Genomic DNA, 15,984 nt, shown 5'->3' on the forward strand with positions numbered 1-15,984 from the left:
AGCTGCAGTTCACTCTGCGCTCCGGGGGTTTCAGGCAGCTATCCGCAAGCCTTTGGAGCGTAGCGGGAGTTCTTGTTGTGCTCAGAAAGCTTGTGGATAGCCACCTGAAGCCTGGAGAGTGAGAGGGGTCAGTGCACACCGAACCCTCTTGCTCTCCAGGCTTCGCTTCGCTGGAGAGGTGCTACACAGTTTTCCCTCTCTGCGCAGCACCCCTTCAGCGAAGTGGGAGGAGAAATGGAAGGGGCTCCGTTTCGCCTGCCGCTTCGCTGAAGGGGCGCTGAGCAGAGGGGGAGTATTTCCCCCCCTGTTCTCCCCCTCCTATGGTCCGGTGTGTCCTGTGGTCCGGTGCGTCCTATAGAGCGAAAAATACGGTATATGTATAAACACATCTAACCAGTGTCATTTACTGACCCTAATCTACTATGTTTATATATGCTTAGCAACTTTTTATATATATGAAAGGCATTTTTTATATAATTAGGTTGCAATACTGCATCATTCTATGGGTGATCATTAATTCTAACTGTATTGTTTTCTAGTCAGTGGCCCACTGTTGGATTTTCTTTACCTAAATATCAGCTCTAAACAGAAGTAAATGTGCTTAGGGTTCCCAGAGTCAGCATACTCCTGCATGAAAGAATTGTCACCTATACACTTCCAGTAAATCAGGTAGTCAAAGATGCTGGTGCCCAAGAGCATCTGCTTCAATGAAAAATGTACACATGCAGCAGCTCTGTCCAACTCCTTGGTTACTAATTAGAGATCATTGATAATTTTTATCTTGATTATTATATGTCATAAACAACAGGCACAGAAAATACAGATAATAAACTTGAGAATCTTATATTCTGTATTGCCTTCTATCAATTCATTTTATACACCACAAGGTGCTATTTAAATGGCACCAAAATGAGCAAAGTATCTTCAAAGTAGGTAATTCATATTCTATCTGATTTGCAAGGAGTGAGCTAATGCTGAGATTAGTTGGTCAATCACTGATCTGCAGTTTGATTAATCCAGATATCCCAGATACATGTTCAACGTGCAATTATCCAGATCCCCAAATAGACCTCATCAGATTTTGTATTCTTCAAAGATTTCATTACAAGATAATTTTCACCATTTAGGGCATAGCAATAGTGGCTGCCCAAAGAATGGTTACCTGCAAAAATCCATGCTAACTTGTACTGACACAGCTACAAAAGCATCTTGGATGGTGCAGGTCAGTTTTACTATGCTGTGGGAAATTGTCAGTCCCACAAGTGCTAGTTTTTTACTTGTTCAATCCAAGAAGCAGAAATGTCTCTAGAATAGCATGAGGTTCTGCTTTATCAGACCTATTCGGTCACCTTTTTATGAACCTAGATGCACAGGAGAGGAGCAAAACCCAAGTGACCAGGTGATAAATCTTTCCAGGACCAAATTAAGGCTGGGCAAAATCTGTTCATCAATGCAAATTCTGAATTTGCATGGTTGGAAACACAATTTAAAAGGACAATAACCATGTCAGCTTTCACATGAGGTATGGCTTGTTTTAAAGAATCCCTAAGGAAATAATGAACTCTACTAACCTTCTTTACTAAAAGTGGAAGTTCTGATGTGGAATGTGGCTTTTGGTTGGAATGTTTTCAAGCTTTCCACCTGCCCTGGATGTGGCAGCCCCCTTGCACTGTCAATGGATAAAGGGAAATTTCAGGACTGGATATTGGAGTGGATAGTCTGTAATTCTAATAGACTAGAAGTGATGGAGCAGAAGAAAAGTCACAAAGTACCATTCATAAACTGCCATCAACCTTTGGTCCCACAAGTGTTCCATAACATCAAAAATTGTACACATGTAACACTCACCCACAACAAATAAAAATGGGGGAGGGGATGGTGGTCATATCAGAAGAAAATGCATATAAGCATTTGATAATTTATTAAAGCTATATATCATCCCTTGCTTTGAAAAGACAGCATTTTTATGGAGTACCTTCCAGTTTTCCTATATCCTCTGCATTTTTCCATTTGCTTCCACATCAAAGTTTCCTGCCTCTCTGAAGAACAGATGAGCGCTGCCAGTGCTGGCATTAGCCCCCTGGGAGTTTAACAATAAAGCTACATCAGTGCAGGAGATGAGTTTAAATTAGGGATGCCAGGTGCAAACCCAGATGGGCTCTGTTAACTTTATGGCCTTCATGTCAGGGAGGGACTGCTTCTCTGTAAGCGGCATATTCACATCTCCACCTGCTGCAGCTTTCTTCCCTCACCCTATCCTGCTCTTACAGCTGCTCAAGAGTGGGCGCAGAACCCCACCTATCCCAGTATACAGTGAGATAGAAAGCGGACAGGCACCCTGAACGCAGTGGAAAGGGAGGGATGTGGCATTAAAGAAAGGAATTCCTTCCTGCCAAAGCTGCCTTAAATAAAACGAGGACCTGCAGAGTTTGAGGGGAATTTTTATTTAACAAAATTTCTGTTCCGCCTGATTGCAGTAAAATCTCTAAGCGGTTTGTTGGGCAATAGAAACCCCACCTCTTGGAATTGTTTGTGCTTGAGGTTACTGATAAAGGGGCTGGAGATGCTGTTGTAAAAGGCAATATGCAACCCATGCTCTGCAGTTGCATGCCATGCATTCTGCAAACTGAGGTCTGAGCAAGCTCAAAGCCAAAGCTGCCATTACTGAATAAAGCCAGTGTTAAGGAAACCGAGTATCACAACTGCAACTAGGTGCCTTATGAGCTGCTGGTTTTAAAAAACTCTTGAGTTTATAAAGTGGGATGCAGAAGTTTAAATAAATTGAGTGAATGGGCAGTAAAGTGTCAAGTGGACTACAGTGTAAACAAGTGCAATATGAAGAATGTCAAGGCAAAATAATAATAATAATTTCACATATACACTTATGAGGTATGAACTGACAGTGACAAAACATTGGCATGGTAGCGGAGAGCTTGGTGAAGACATCAACCCAGTGTGCAACAGCTGTGAATAAAGGCAAATTCCATTCTAGGGCTAATTGGGAACTGCCAGTATCATAATGTTGTTAAAGAAATCTGAATGGAGCAGAATCTTTAAAGATTCAAGACAGAAAAAAGAAAGTACTTCTTCATGCAGCAGATAGTTAAACTATGGAACCTGCTCCCCTAGGAGACAGTGATGGCCACCAACGTGGATTGCTTTCAAGCAGGATTAGACAAATTCCTGGTGGAAAAGGCTATCAGTGACAACTAGCCATGATAATAATGTTCTACCTCCACTATCAGAGGCATCATCCTCTCAATACCAGTTGCTGGAAATCACAGGTGAGCAGAGTGCTCTTAGACCAGAGCCAGTCCACCCATGAGGCAAGGTGAGGCAAGTGCCTCAGGCAGCAGGTTGCAGAGGGGCAACAGATCCGGCATCCATGGAACACGTTGCCTTCTGCTGCTGCCACTGCAGCACAGTCCTTGAAGGCCAGATCTGTCTTCTCAGCAGCCCCCCCCCCCACCTCCGCTATGCTGCCTCTACAGTAGCCTCTTGGCAAATAGGAGGCACTGCTGGTCTCCTGCTACCCTTAGGGAGTAAATGACAGGGGCTGCCCTCTGGGGTCTCCTGAGGGCTGCACCCACCTGGCATGAATCAGAGAGGACCCCTTCCCACCCGCCCAAGATGATCTTTGATTCCCATTTCAACCATCAGGTAAGGCTGATTGGATTCTTCCCTTTGTTCCTATGTAGATATTCACTCACCCCCTTCTTCCCTGGTGGTGGTGGTGGCGGGGAGCAGCAGTTTGCGGTTCGCTTCAAGTGCCAAAATGTCTTGTGCTCATGTCCAGCTTGCAGGCTTTTCACAGGCTTCTGGTTGCTCCCTGTGAGAACAGGATAATGGACTAGATGGGCCACTGTCCAGCAGACTTGTCTTATCTCTTAAAATAACATATACAGTTCAAACAATTAAGACAGGTTCACTTATTACTTTAATTAAAAACCCAAACTAGATTCTATGCCATGTGTTATTGTTTTTTTAGTATACCTGTTTCTGGGCAGAAAAACCAAGCAACAGCAACAGAAATCACCCTTAGTACCTAGACAGGAGCATAGAACAAAGGAGACAAGAGCTTTAACTTGCCTGAGATACTGTTCTTGGGTCTCACTGATTTCTTGATGGGATCCTACTGCATCTTCAATCAACTCACAGCTCGCTCCCCCTCTGCCTAAAAGAATGCAGCTGCTCCTAATAACAAATGGAATATAAAATATTTAAGCGCTGTCCCATTTTTCCGTAGGATCCAGAAGTCTATTAGCAATGTGTACTTTTGTGATTAGGTAGAATTGCTGCTAGAATGCCGAGCTTCAGTTTAGCAAAGGTAGGGAAAACATGTGTTTATATGAATTTTTAATTTTGCAGATTGCTACAATTGGCACTCTGCTGGCACACACACCAGCAGTTTATTAGGAGCCTGCGTGATGCAAGGCGCTCGAGTGACTCGTTCGGCATTCACGTTGCAAACTGTCCTCCAGCCTTGGAAGCCTGGCTGTGTTGCACTACATGTGCACGTGGAGGAAATCCATTAGGAAATAAAAGATACTTTGCCGTGAAGGAAGTGATAGTATATGGAGGCTAATCTTGGTTTGTTTTTCTCCTTTACTAAAAGCTAGGTGGAGATTTTGGTTTCTAGCAAGCAAGCAAGCAAGCAAGCAAGCAAGCAAGCAAATAAATAAATAAATAAATAAATAAATAAATAAATAAATATGCGTTTCTAGATTCTATTTCGTTCTTTATGGTCAACAAACACAGTACGTATAGTAATGCTTCTCTTTCTACAAAGCCTCATTCTAAAGGAAGCCTGTAGTTATTCTTGGCTCATCTGCATGGAAGGTGGAAAAGGAATTTTGCTGCTGTGCACTAAGGATGTGATCCACAGAAGCCTTTTCTATTTCTCAGTTAGGTACATTTTAGTTCCATTGAGCAGATGTCAATGCCTCAGGCATTAACTACATGGACAGTAATAAACACCACATTAGAGATAGTCAAGGAAACTTTTGTTTGGTCCAGAAATAAATAAATAAATAAATAATTTGTACTCCACCCATATGACTGTGTTGCCCCAGCCACTCTGGGTGGCTTCCAGCATATAAAGGTAAAGGTACCCCTGCCCGTACGGGCCAGTCTTGACAGACTCTGGAGTTGTGCGCCCATCTCACTTAAGAGGCCAGGGGCCAGCGCTGTCCGGAGACACTTCCGGGTCACGTGGCAAGCGTGACATCGCTGCTCTGGCGAGCCAGAGCCGCACACGGAAATGCCGTTTACCTTCCCGCTGGTAAGCAGTCCCTATTTATCTACTTGCACCCGGAGGTGCTTTCGAACTGCTAGGTTGGCAGGCGCTGGGACCGAGCAGCGGGAGCGCACCCCGCCGCAGGGATTCGAACTGCCAACCTTTCGATCGGCAAGTCCTAGGCGCTGAGGCTTTAACCCACAGCGCCACCTGCGTCCCTTCCAGCATATAGAAAAACACAATAAAACCTTAAACCTTAAAAAGCTTTCCTATACAGGGATGCCTTCAGATATTTCCTAAATATTATAAAATTACTCATCTCCTTAACATTTGATGCGAGGTCATTACACAGGGTGGACGCCACTACTGAGAAGGCCCTCTGTCTGGTTCTCTGTTGCTTCATAGTGTGGGAAACGCCAGAAGGTCCTCGCTGCTGGATCTCAGTGTCTGAACTGAACAATGTGGGTGGAGACACTTCTTTAGGTATACAGGGCTGAGGCCATTTAGGGCTTTAAAGGTCAGCACCAACAGAACTTTTCAAGGCTAGCAAACACAAACAAACCTTGAGGGGTTGTTCTTTGTACAGCCCCAAACTTAGCTACACATTACAATTTGGAAAGCGCTAGTATTTTAGTAAAATATTGTAATTTGTTTAAAAGAATAAAAGGAAAATTCCCTAAATGCCTATATTCAGGTTTGCAGCAAGTACTCTCTGTTGAGAGAGCCTCTACAGTGTTTTAAAAATCACAAAACAGGAAGCAAAGCATAGTGTGGTAATATAGGCTGTTAGATCTTTAAAATATCCCCTTCCAAGTTTCTTCCAAAGTTCCCCACTTCCTCTTAGCATAGAAGGCGGCTTCATGTTTGGTAAGCTAAAAATGGTTTACTTACAAACTCTTCAAAGGTCAGATGTGCTTTTCCATACAGCAGCCAGAAAACACAAGCAGTTTTAACTTAGGTTACAAAAAATGCTAAATGTTTGTCAATTATTTGTATAGAAACACAAAAATGGCTTGCTAAAGCTACATGGTCTAAGCTTGGAGAATCCAACACAGACATCATTACTGGTCAGTTCACATGGTGCAAAAGAGAGGGAGCAAGGGCTTTGCTAGCCTTTCCTCCCAAAGTGAGGAGCTCTGACCTAGCTCAGCCTGGCAGGAGAGCTTACTCTATAATCTTAATCCTTTCGTGCATTAATTAGAGTTAAGCATATTGGTTCTATAAGGCTGCTTTATCTGACAGAAATTTTGCCATTGGTGCTAGATCAATATACAGCTGGCATTAAACATTTTAAAAGCATTAAAACATAATGATCCACATCTCTGTACATCTTTGTCCTTCTGCTAAATGGCTTTGGCTACATGAGCTGGAGAGGGACTGGCCCCATTTGGATGCAAAGGTGTTGGTTTTATAAACTGTGATTTATGAAACCGGGAACAAGCATCAGGCCTGCATGCTCCATCCTCATCTTCCCCTCTTCTCCTTTTGTGTGCCAGCATCATGTGGAGATTCTGGTTTGTTATAAACCAGAATTTCCCACTATAGCCAAAATGGGAACTCTGGTTTAATGTTGGTCAACTAACCAGGATATTAAAAGTAAAGGTAAAGGGACCCCTGACCACTAGGTCCAGTCATGACCGACTCTGGGATTGTGGTGCTCATCTTACTTTATTGGCCGAGGAAGCTGGCATACAGCTTCTGGGTCATGTGCCCAGCATGACTAAGCCACTTCTGGCAAACCAGAGCAGCGCACAGAAATGCCCCTTACCTTCCCACCGGAGCGGTACCTATTTATCTGCTTGCACTTTGACATGCTTTCAAACTGCTAGGTTGGCAGGAGCAGGGACCGAACAATGGGAGCTCACCCCGTCGCGGGAATTTGAACCACCAACCTTCTGATCGGCAAGTCCTAGGCTCTGTGGTTTAACCCACAGCTCCACCCACGTCCCATAACCAGGATATTAAGTACCAGTAATTGTTTATGAAGGTGTCAATAGAGAATCTTAACCAGTGCACTGTCTAAAAGCTTAGATTGAGGCTAAGGGGAAGGCAGTGTACTGCAAAACCTACACTCTCACTGGGTAAAAGTTCACCTAAATACCTATTCTCCTCAGATACACAACCAAAGGAAGTTGGCATATATCTAGGCGTAGAGGCAAAGGGTCAACATGAATGTGGACACATGGGCGTGAGAAGCTCAGGCATTGGAAACAATGCATGGTCTTAGGGGTGAAGGGACACCTACAATGTCTCAGAACTGGGCTTAAGACACATGTGTATTGGGGAGAAAGGAGGAATGGCTAATGTTCATACTTTATCTCAGCAAAGTTTGCTTTGATGTATCCAGCACTGAAGACAGAAGAAATGGTTCTTGAATTCTCCTTTGATGCTACTTTCTGCTGCTCTGAGGTGCGCAGAGAATGGTATAAAGAGGTTTTATTCCATTCAGATAGCTCGCCATACCTGGCATGGGGTCCTTTCATAGGTATAGTGGGGGGGGGGGAGTTTTCTGCCATGAGGGATCCACATACACTACTCCTTTTAATGAGCCCATTACATCTCTGGGTATCTTTCCCATATATTGTTTTGAAAATGTATCTATTCAAGTCTCCCCTGAAAGATGCTTTGATGAAAGCCTGAACCAAACTAGGATCTCAGAGTCTCACTCTGAAATGGTGTGTGTATATATATGCTTTTATCTGACCCACCATTTTTTAAAATACTGCAGGGAAGGAAGCTTCCCATGGAACTCTGACTAAGTTTAAAAGGCCCAACAGCCAGAACAGATGCTGAAAATAGAATATAACCCAGGCAAGCTTTCCAAAGCAACGATGACACATTATATCAGCTATTACTGACCTAATTTAGATGTACAAAATCAGGCAAGCATGCACCAAAGCTAAATGAGCTTAGTTATTCGTTTGCAAGAGAACCGGGAGGATGTTGAAGGGCAGAAAGGATAAATTGTTATCAAAGGTATTGGACAAAGCCAGCCCAGAGAAAATAAGGTTAAGAAAGAATATGTTGTCCATCTCAAACACTCCCAGTTGTTTAAAAGGAAGCCAAAAGGAAAGGATCACTTGTGCACCCTGTCCACTGATAAAAAGAATGACAGCATTACACAAATATTTACTGTCTACAGTGAAAAATATGTCTCACAGTGACTCAGACAGCAAGAACAGACAGTCATCTCTGGACGTTTGCCCCATAGAGACATTCAGCATCACATATCTTCAAATCTTGATATTTACTTCTCTGTGATGCTCTTAGATGCAGCAAAGTCAATTAATGGAAAATACTCACTTCACTAAACATTCACATTGTTCTGATGTGCTTCAGTGCACTTTTCCTTCCCTGTCTGCTGCTACTTCCCAGTGCCCCTCCTTCCGTCTTGTGTGTCATTAGCCATCACTACTGTTTAATCTTATTGGCTGAGATAACTCATAAGATTTGTTTCCTGGCAGCTGTGATGTCAGCTGTTAGCTGTGTCAGGGTCATCAGCAAAATCACAATTAATTCAGCCGCTGAATTAATGCAAAAATGCTACAGTTAATCCAAGGAAATGGAGCCTGTGAGCCTGGCTGTGGGTCTCCTCTCACAAAGGGTCTCAAGAGAAACAGAAACTCATCCGTGACAGATCTTGGAGAAGCCACATTTCTTTATTTTGTTCTCTCCTCCCCCCCCCCGCCCACCCAAAAAAGAGAATTACAGCTGGCTGCTACCATAGGATGAACCTCCTGACACAACCCAGTTTTTTTCAGGTGCTTGGGGAATTTCTGTTCCCAATAGCTCAGGACCCCTCCCTTCAGCCCCCAGGTCTGGGGGGAAATAAACAAAGAGAGAAGCTTTCTATTTATTTCTCCATAAACCTTGTGAAATGCTCTTAATACTCTTAATACAGAATGGGTAGCTTTAGACCCATGTAGTTGAGCACGTAGGAATTTCCAGTGGGAATTTCCAGAGAATTGCCTTTTAAAACCAATGAAGCCAAGTTTAAAGGTACAAATAATTTGGGAAAGAAGACGAGGAGGAACTTAGCTAGTTACATGTTACCTGCTTGAATAGTATCTTAGGTTTCAGAGCATGTACAGAACTCCTGGCAGAAAAGATATTCTGAGAGGGCACTTCTTTTGTCACCTGGCCAGATGGTTCCACGAAACAAAAACTGGGGAAACCCCACATTTTATTGTGGGAAGTTGAGACCAGGAAAAGCCACTCCCCACTATAGACAGTTTGCTCTTTCATCAAGGTATGAGATATACTCTGATATCAGGCATCTATCTGATCCAGTCAGAAATTATCTGAGGTGGGAGGGCTAAGCTGTGGCTAGCAGTCTGCAGAGAGTCAGGAGCTGGAAATAGAGCAGGGTCAAAGAGAAATCAGGATGTGGGAATGGAGGACAAGCCATGAGACTGTTGGTCAACAGTTGGACTTTAAAATGGCATGAGAGGGTGTTTTACTGGGTGCATTTCATGACATGGGAAAAGAAATCTCTTCTTCTTCTGTTGTTAGAAAATGGCCTTTCAGATTATGATGCAGAAATACTGGAAATCTAACTATAATATAAGCATTTGTTTGAACTTTTGCTATTTTTACTTGATGTTATTTTTATTAAATGTTATTTTTGTGATTGTAGGTTTTTAAAATTATTTTTAATGTTGTATTTTAAATTGTTGTAAGCTGCTTTGGGACCTCAGGGTGACGGGCGGGTAATGGTAAAATAAGAATAGAAATAAGAATATTATACCCCACTTTTTTGTTATTTTACTTGTGATAGAACAACATTTTCAGCTTTCAGCTTGCCAGATCTGGCTGCATTGTATGTATTGAATCTGTGAACCGCCCTGAGAGACATCTGAGTATAGGGTGGTGTAAGGTGGTATATAAATTCTATTACAGTGATATCTTGGTTCTTGAATTTAATCTATTCCGAGAGTCCATTTGATGAATTTAAACAGTCCCGAAATGGTTTGAAAACCAGGGCGCGGCTTCCGATTGGCTGCAGGAGCTTCCTGCACTCAATTGGAAGCTGCAGAAGCCACAATGGATGTTTGACTTCCGAAAAATGTTCACAAACCAGAACACTCACTTCCAGGTTTGTGGCATTCAGGAGCCGATTTGTTCGGGAGCTAGGCCATTCGACTACCAAGGTACCACTGTATTATTATTATTATTATTATTATTATTATTATTATTATTATTATTATTATTAAATAGTTTCCTGTTCAATGTGGGCCAGGCATCTGCACTAAGATTTTATAAGTGTATATTCCTGTCATGCTTTGTTCCTCTGGTTTTTGTGGTATAGTATATAATATTCACTGCTGAGGAGGCAACTGTTGCTATAAATCGGGAAGACCATCTAAATGAAAATTTATTTTATTCCCCTTTTTAACGTAGGAAAATCCCATGGATTAACATCTATGCTCAAGTCCAGCATGACAAAGAACAGGAAATGATTGGTTCTGTCAGCCAAAGTGAAAATGCCCCCAAGATCACTCTGAGTGAATTCACAGACCCTGAAGAACTCATGGACAAAGAGCTGGACACACGGGTTATAGGTAAACAGTCTGCCTGTTCATTCAATGACATCTCAACAATTCATGCTCATTAAGAGTCCTCTCTGGCCCTTGTCCTCTACCATGAGTGAATGCATGTTGCTGACATTGAGTGGTATTCAACTAAGTTTTGCTCAGAGTTGACTCACGGAAATCAATGAGCTGCAGAGCTTAGTTATATGCACCCATTAGCTGTCTCTGCATGAGAAGGAGTCATGAGAAATATGTTAGATCATGGCTGAATATTAGAATGTTAATTCTTTCTGGAGATTTTAGTGGCTCAGCTCTTTGCAGATGCATAGACGTTGGCAGGCTAATTTCTGTAACTGATGCATAGGGCAAATGAGGAAGGATGAGATGGTACATGAAGTCAAGATACCCTAGGGTAGCAGAGTTTGGAGCGGCAAATGGGAACAGACAGGCCCCTTTAGGGGAAAGGGCACAGGGGGAAAAGAAAATGAACAAAAGAAGAGGAAATGCTTCCATCTTCTCTTCTCTACTGCAGTCTGGTGGTAGTACAATTCTTGTGTTACATGAGGTGCCTAAAAAAATTAAGCAGTAGTCTAATCAAAAGAGGCACTATTAAGTCATTCTGCATGCTCCTTGAGGTCCACTCCAAGGTCACCAATCACAGAGTGTTAGTGCATTGTGGAACTTTCTACTGAAATCAGACAGTCAATGGTGTTAAATTTTAGATGCCTCATTAAGATTTTTTCCTTCCAACATTTTTTTCTGGTGTAACTCCATTGTGTGTACCATTGGTCACTATGAATTAACTTGTAGACTTAATTGTACACTGTGTACACTGCTTTGACATTTTTAGGTAGGATTTTGCTGGAAGGAAGAGAAGGCCCCTCGATTATACACAATGGCAAAGAAGGAAAACCTATGCCATAACCAATATCCAAATTTGGTGACCTCCATTAATTCTTCCATTCTCCTTTTTCTTAGGGAGCATCTCAACGATCTCCAACAGTGAAAGCACAAAGGAAATACCCAACTGCACTAGTGTTTAATACCAGGAATACCACTTTGACTACAAAATTTCTGAGTTTTTATTTTTTAATTATTATTATTATTATTACAAAGAAAATTCTATGTCATAATGATGACTATTATTATTATTAGGGAGGGAGGGGGCGCAGAATGTGGTTTTCTTTTTTTCTTTTTTTGGTGTTATTTTGTTTTCTGGGGCCACATTCATAAATTCAGTTTTGGAAAACTGTATAATAGAAGAAAAAATACAAGACTTAATGGAAACCAGAAATAATATAACCCTGAACTTAAATTTTTGGGCACATTCTCTATTTTCCCTTTCAGAAAATAATTGGGCTACTCTGCCAGTGGCAGTCTCAGAAGGTTATTTAATTGTTCATACCAGACTTGCTCCTGTAGAATGAATGCAGGGTTCTATTCTCGCTTGACACCCTGTTGGATTCAATCAACTGAGTATATATCTATACATATATATAATATCCTGTATATCTTTTAAAATGGGGAATAATAAAGCCTTCTGAAGTTGACTCCTTAGATTCTCATGAGGGTGGGCAGGCTGCACAAAATGACGGCTGGCACATCTGACCAAGTTTATGAATGAGGCCCTTGCTGGTGCATGTTGATACTGTTGGTATTGAGGAAACCAATGGCATACTGTAGATAATTACCATGTAAATATCTTTTTATTTCTTGATAAATAATTTAATGTTTAGTAAAAGATAAATTTAAAATGAATAAACCACACTCACCCACACACCTTCACACCCACATGAAAAGTTCACTGGGGATCTGCGGCGAGCAGCTTTGTCACATGGGAGATCTGGACGCGTATCAGTTGTCTGTCATGTTTAACTCTTTCCTCTTTGTCTTCAGTTGACACTGGTAGGGACCTGCAACAAGAAGGCGATATATCTGGGTTGTGAACACTTCAAAATGCAATACAGTCAAGATATTGGTTCTTCCTCAGAAGCAGGAGTGTAGGGCTTGGAATGAGTCTAGCTTAGAAACACTATGCTGAGTCCATTATATTCCCAGTCTATTTAACAGGCTGTGCAAGAAAATATGCTTCAGTTTGAGAAGATCAAATAATTGTGGCATCAATGTTGGGTTGCATTCAGTGTTGGATAGTATCCAAGATTTATGCTTGTGCTCCACCCACCTTTCCTCCCCCTGCACACCTGCTAAATCTGTTTTGCATTTCCCCTCAACCCTCCAGAGCAGATTTGGGGAGGGCACAGGGCATGTGTGGGAGAGGAGAGGGGATAAACTTCCGCTGCACAAGCATAAATCCTTGCACTAATGAAATCACCTTTGCTGTTGCTCCTGTTACAGTCCTCTTTTATTTTTAATCCTCTAGCCTCCCCAGAATTTCTCTTGACTAGTCGTAGTTATTAGTGGCATGCATTTAGCACACAGCCATTTTACTGGACTTCCAGTTTCTGATTCGGCAAATGATGGTAGTGGGGATGGTGGCTCTCTGTGTTGGTTGTGTCTAGTATTTTTAGTTCTTAGCAGCTATCCAGTGAAATGCATATGAGATCAGAAACACCAGCTTTTGAAAACTACCATGGCATATTATTATCCTCAGTCTGAATAGCCTTGAGAAGTAATGGGACAATGTCATTAGGATTTACAGGTGGCGGACTTTTTCATTGCAGTAAAGTAAATGGCAGTTGTATTCCTGGTGAAGCAGTTTTTGATGATATTAATGGTGCTATTAATGATATTAATTGTGCCTGATTACTTAACTAGTCTGAAATAATGTCTGTGCAGTAAAAAAAAAGTCCAAACAATGGATGAACCATTCAGAAGAGGGCCAAATTGGTCATGGTGTTGGCAAATGTAAATCAGCCACGAGGATTTTCATCATATCTGTAAAGGAACCATTTCTCCCAACAGTCTCCTTCCAAAGCAGCTATATTTTAAAGCCATGTGCCCCTCTGGGGCTCCACAACTATAGAGCACTACACTGAAAGAAAAATAGCTCAACAATGTGGTTTTAGGTAGAAAACACAACTGAAGGAAGTATTCAATAGTATAAAAGTGTAATCACTGTGGCTTCCTCAACCTCTTACCCCATAACACTCAAGCCGTCACCCATGGAAGGGGGAAAAAATCTCTAAAAGTAAAACCTTATCCTAAGACAATGAAGTTCTTGATAGAATCAGATGCTGAAAATATAAGCAATTAATGTGGTCATTGCTCCTATCTCGTTAGTAGCAATATAGCAGCCAGGTGATCAACAGTTGAAGCTTATATTGGCTTGAAGATACACATGATTAATTTCTGCCTGATGTTAAAAACTCTGGAAAACTTGCTAAGAAAAAAGGGGTGGCAACATTATTTACCGGTAAGGGTTTTATAAGATTTAGGAGATAAAGACTCAGCATGAAACACACATGGGTGTAATCCTATACATACTTATTTGGGAGGAGGTTCTGCTGAACTCAGTAAGGCTTATTTTAACAGAGATGCTTACAGTTATTGTTTTGCTTTCTTCCTCCATTAGATGAGCCTGAAAAAGTCCTAGGCGGGTAGTGTATTTCTGCAAATATATCTATTCTCATTGTCATTTAAGGCCCAGAATGTTTCCATACATTCCAGGGACTCTGAAGCCTAAACATATCCTCTTAATTGGACAGCAGATTTATTTCCATGGGGTGCTGAGTCTTAAAACCAGTCATATCCTGGAGTCATGTTCTTAAGCTCATCAATTTAATTAAATGGGACAGCCCCTATTCATTTTAAATGAGCTCCCTATCATTTAATTTGTTCTACATTCCAGAACAGGATCTCACACACCACCTTTCCAGGGAGTGTTGAAAAAGTCTGTGATACCTATCGGCAGCTAGTTTATGGTTTATCCAAAACAATAGCCATAATAGGGACATAATAGAGTGCCACTATGATGGTGTTTTGAAATGCATACTCTGCAAGATCTTGCATTACGTGACACTACTGGTAGCAGTGCTGGCAGTGGCAATGGGGCAGGTGGGGACCCCAAGTTTCTGCCACCTGAAACAGCGGCCTCACTTGCCTCATGGCTGGGTCAGCTCTGCCCTGTTCTCTATTGTTTATTGGCTTTGAGGTTTTTGCAATAGAATAACCCATCCTCCTCCTTCCCAATTATATAGTTGCTGAATCCCTTCCCCACTTCCTGCTTCAGTCACTGAAGTGTGCTACGTTCTGTGTCCAAACAATTCTCTCTTGCAGCTTACACCAAAACTGATTTACCTATTCTGGAAGTATAAAGATAATGCAATGCTATAAATTTTAACTCAGCCCATTGATTTCAGTGAAGCTTACTCCCAGGTAAATAGGTATAGAGATTGCAGCCAAAGAGAAAGGAGAAAGATTGCTGTAGGGCAGAGAGAGATAAATCAGCCTATGATTGTGGATGTCAAATGGTTAGCTGTCTGAGGAGACAGAAGGCTGTGTTCTCTTGCTGGCACTTACTAAGTCGTGATACTTTAATCCCCCTTGTTTGGACTAGGTGTTGCATGACATCTTGCCTTCCAGCCCTAAAGACCCCCCCCCCCAATCTGTGCAGCCTGAGTTTGACTCAAGTGCTGCGTCCACTATGTGTTGTGCCAGCCTTGGATACAAAGCAACTCTGCCTAATCTTGCGCCAGTCAGGATGCCAGGGGCAATATTAACCCAACTTATCAACCTCTCATGGAGTCTTTCACCGAATACAACTTGGCCAGAATGACAGAATGGAAATCCAAATCCTCTGTTGTTGGAAGCTGGCAAACTGGCACTGTTCCCTACCCTCCTTTCATTTCGAGATTTAAATGAGACAGACAATTGCAATACTTATTTTAAATGAAGTAAGACAAATGCATGAGTCATATATATATACATAAGTACATATATATACTGTTATTGGTTTTATTGTTCCATTTGAATATTTCTACTGTAAAAAAAAAGGCAGTGGTTTTGAAATTGTTGAAAATAAATGTATTTTTGTACATCAGAGCTGCCAGTTTGCATTCTTTTGGTGGCTTTTGGTTGGTGGGGATGCTTCATCTTGTAGAAGAGCCTTCCCTGTCTCTGCATATAGGTTCCATTGCTACATAACATATGCTTCACCCAGTGGTAGGACAGTGGAGCAGAAGTCCATGGGCCCTACTCAGTAGAATGAACAGGAGGGAATCCAAATGCAGCACAGCTGGCTTGCCACATTTTGAAGTA

The 15,984-nt window shown here is 41.9% G+C and overlaps 1 protein-coding gene across 1 annotated transcript in view; it reads left to right on the plus strand.

Annotated features, from left to right (window-relative positions):
* Positions 1–15,766, plus strand: part of SORCS3 (sortilin related VPS10 domain containing receptor 3) — a 399,928-nt gene extending 384,162 nt beyond the window's left edge. Inside the window, exons 26-27 of the mRNA XM_081912026.1 lie at positions 10,637–10,797; positions 11,746–15,766. Of these exons, the coding sequence (XP_081768152.1) occupies positions 10,637–10,797; positions 11,746–11,810 (226 nt within the window). The 3' untranslated portion in view covers positions 11,811–15,766. The remainder of the gene's footprint in view (positions 1–10,636; positions 10,798–11,745) is intronic.
* The last annotated feature ends 218 nt before the right edge of the window (positions 15,767–15,984 follow it).

The sequence above is a fragment of the Podarcis melisellensis genome (genome assembly GCF_964234715.1).
Source record: "Podarcis melisellensis genome assembly, chromosome: 5".
In the NCBI taxonomy this organism is placed as follows: Eukaryota; Metazoa; Chordata; class Lepidosauria; order Squamata; family Lacertidae; genus Podarcis; species Podarcis melisellensis.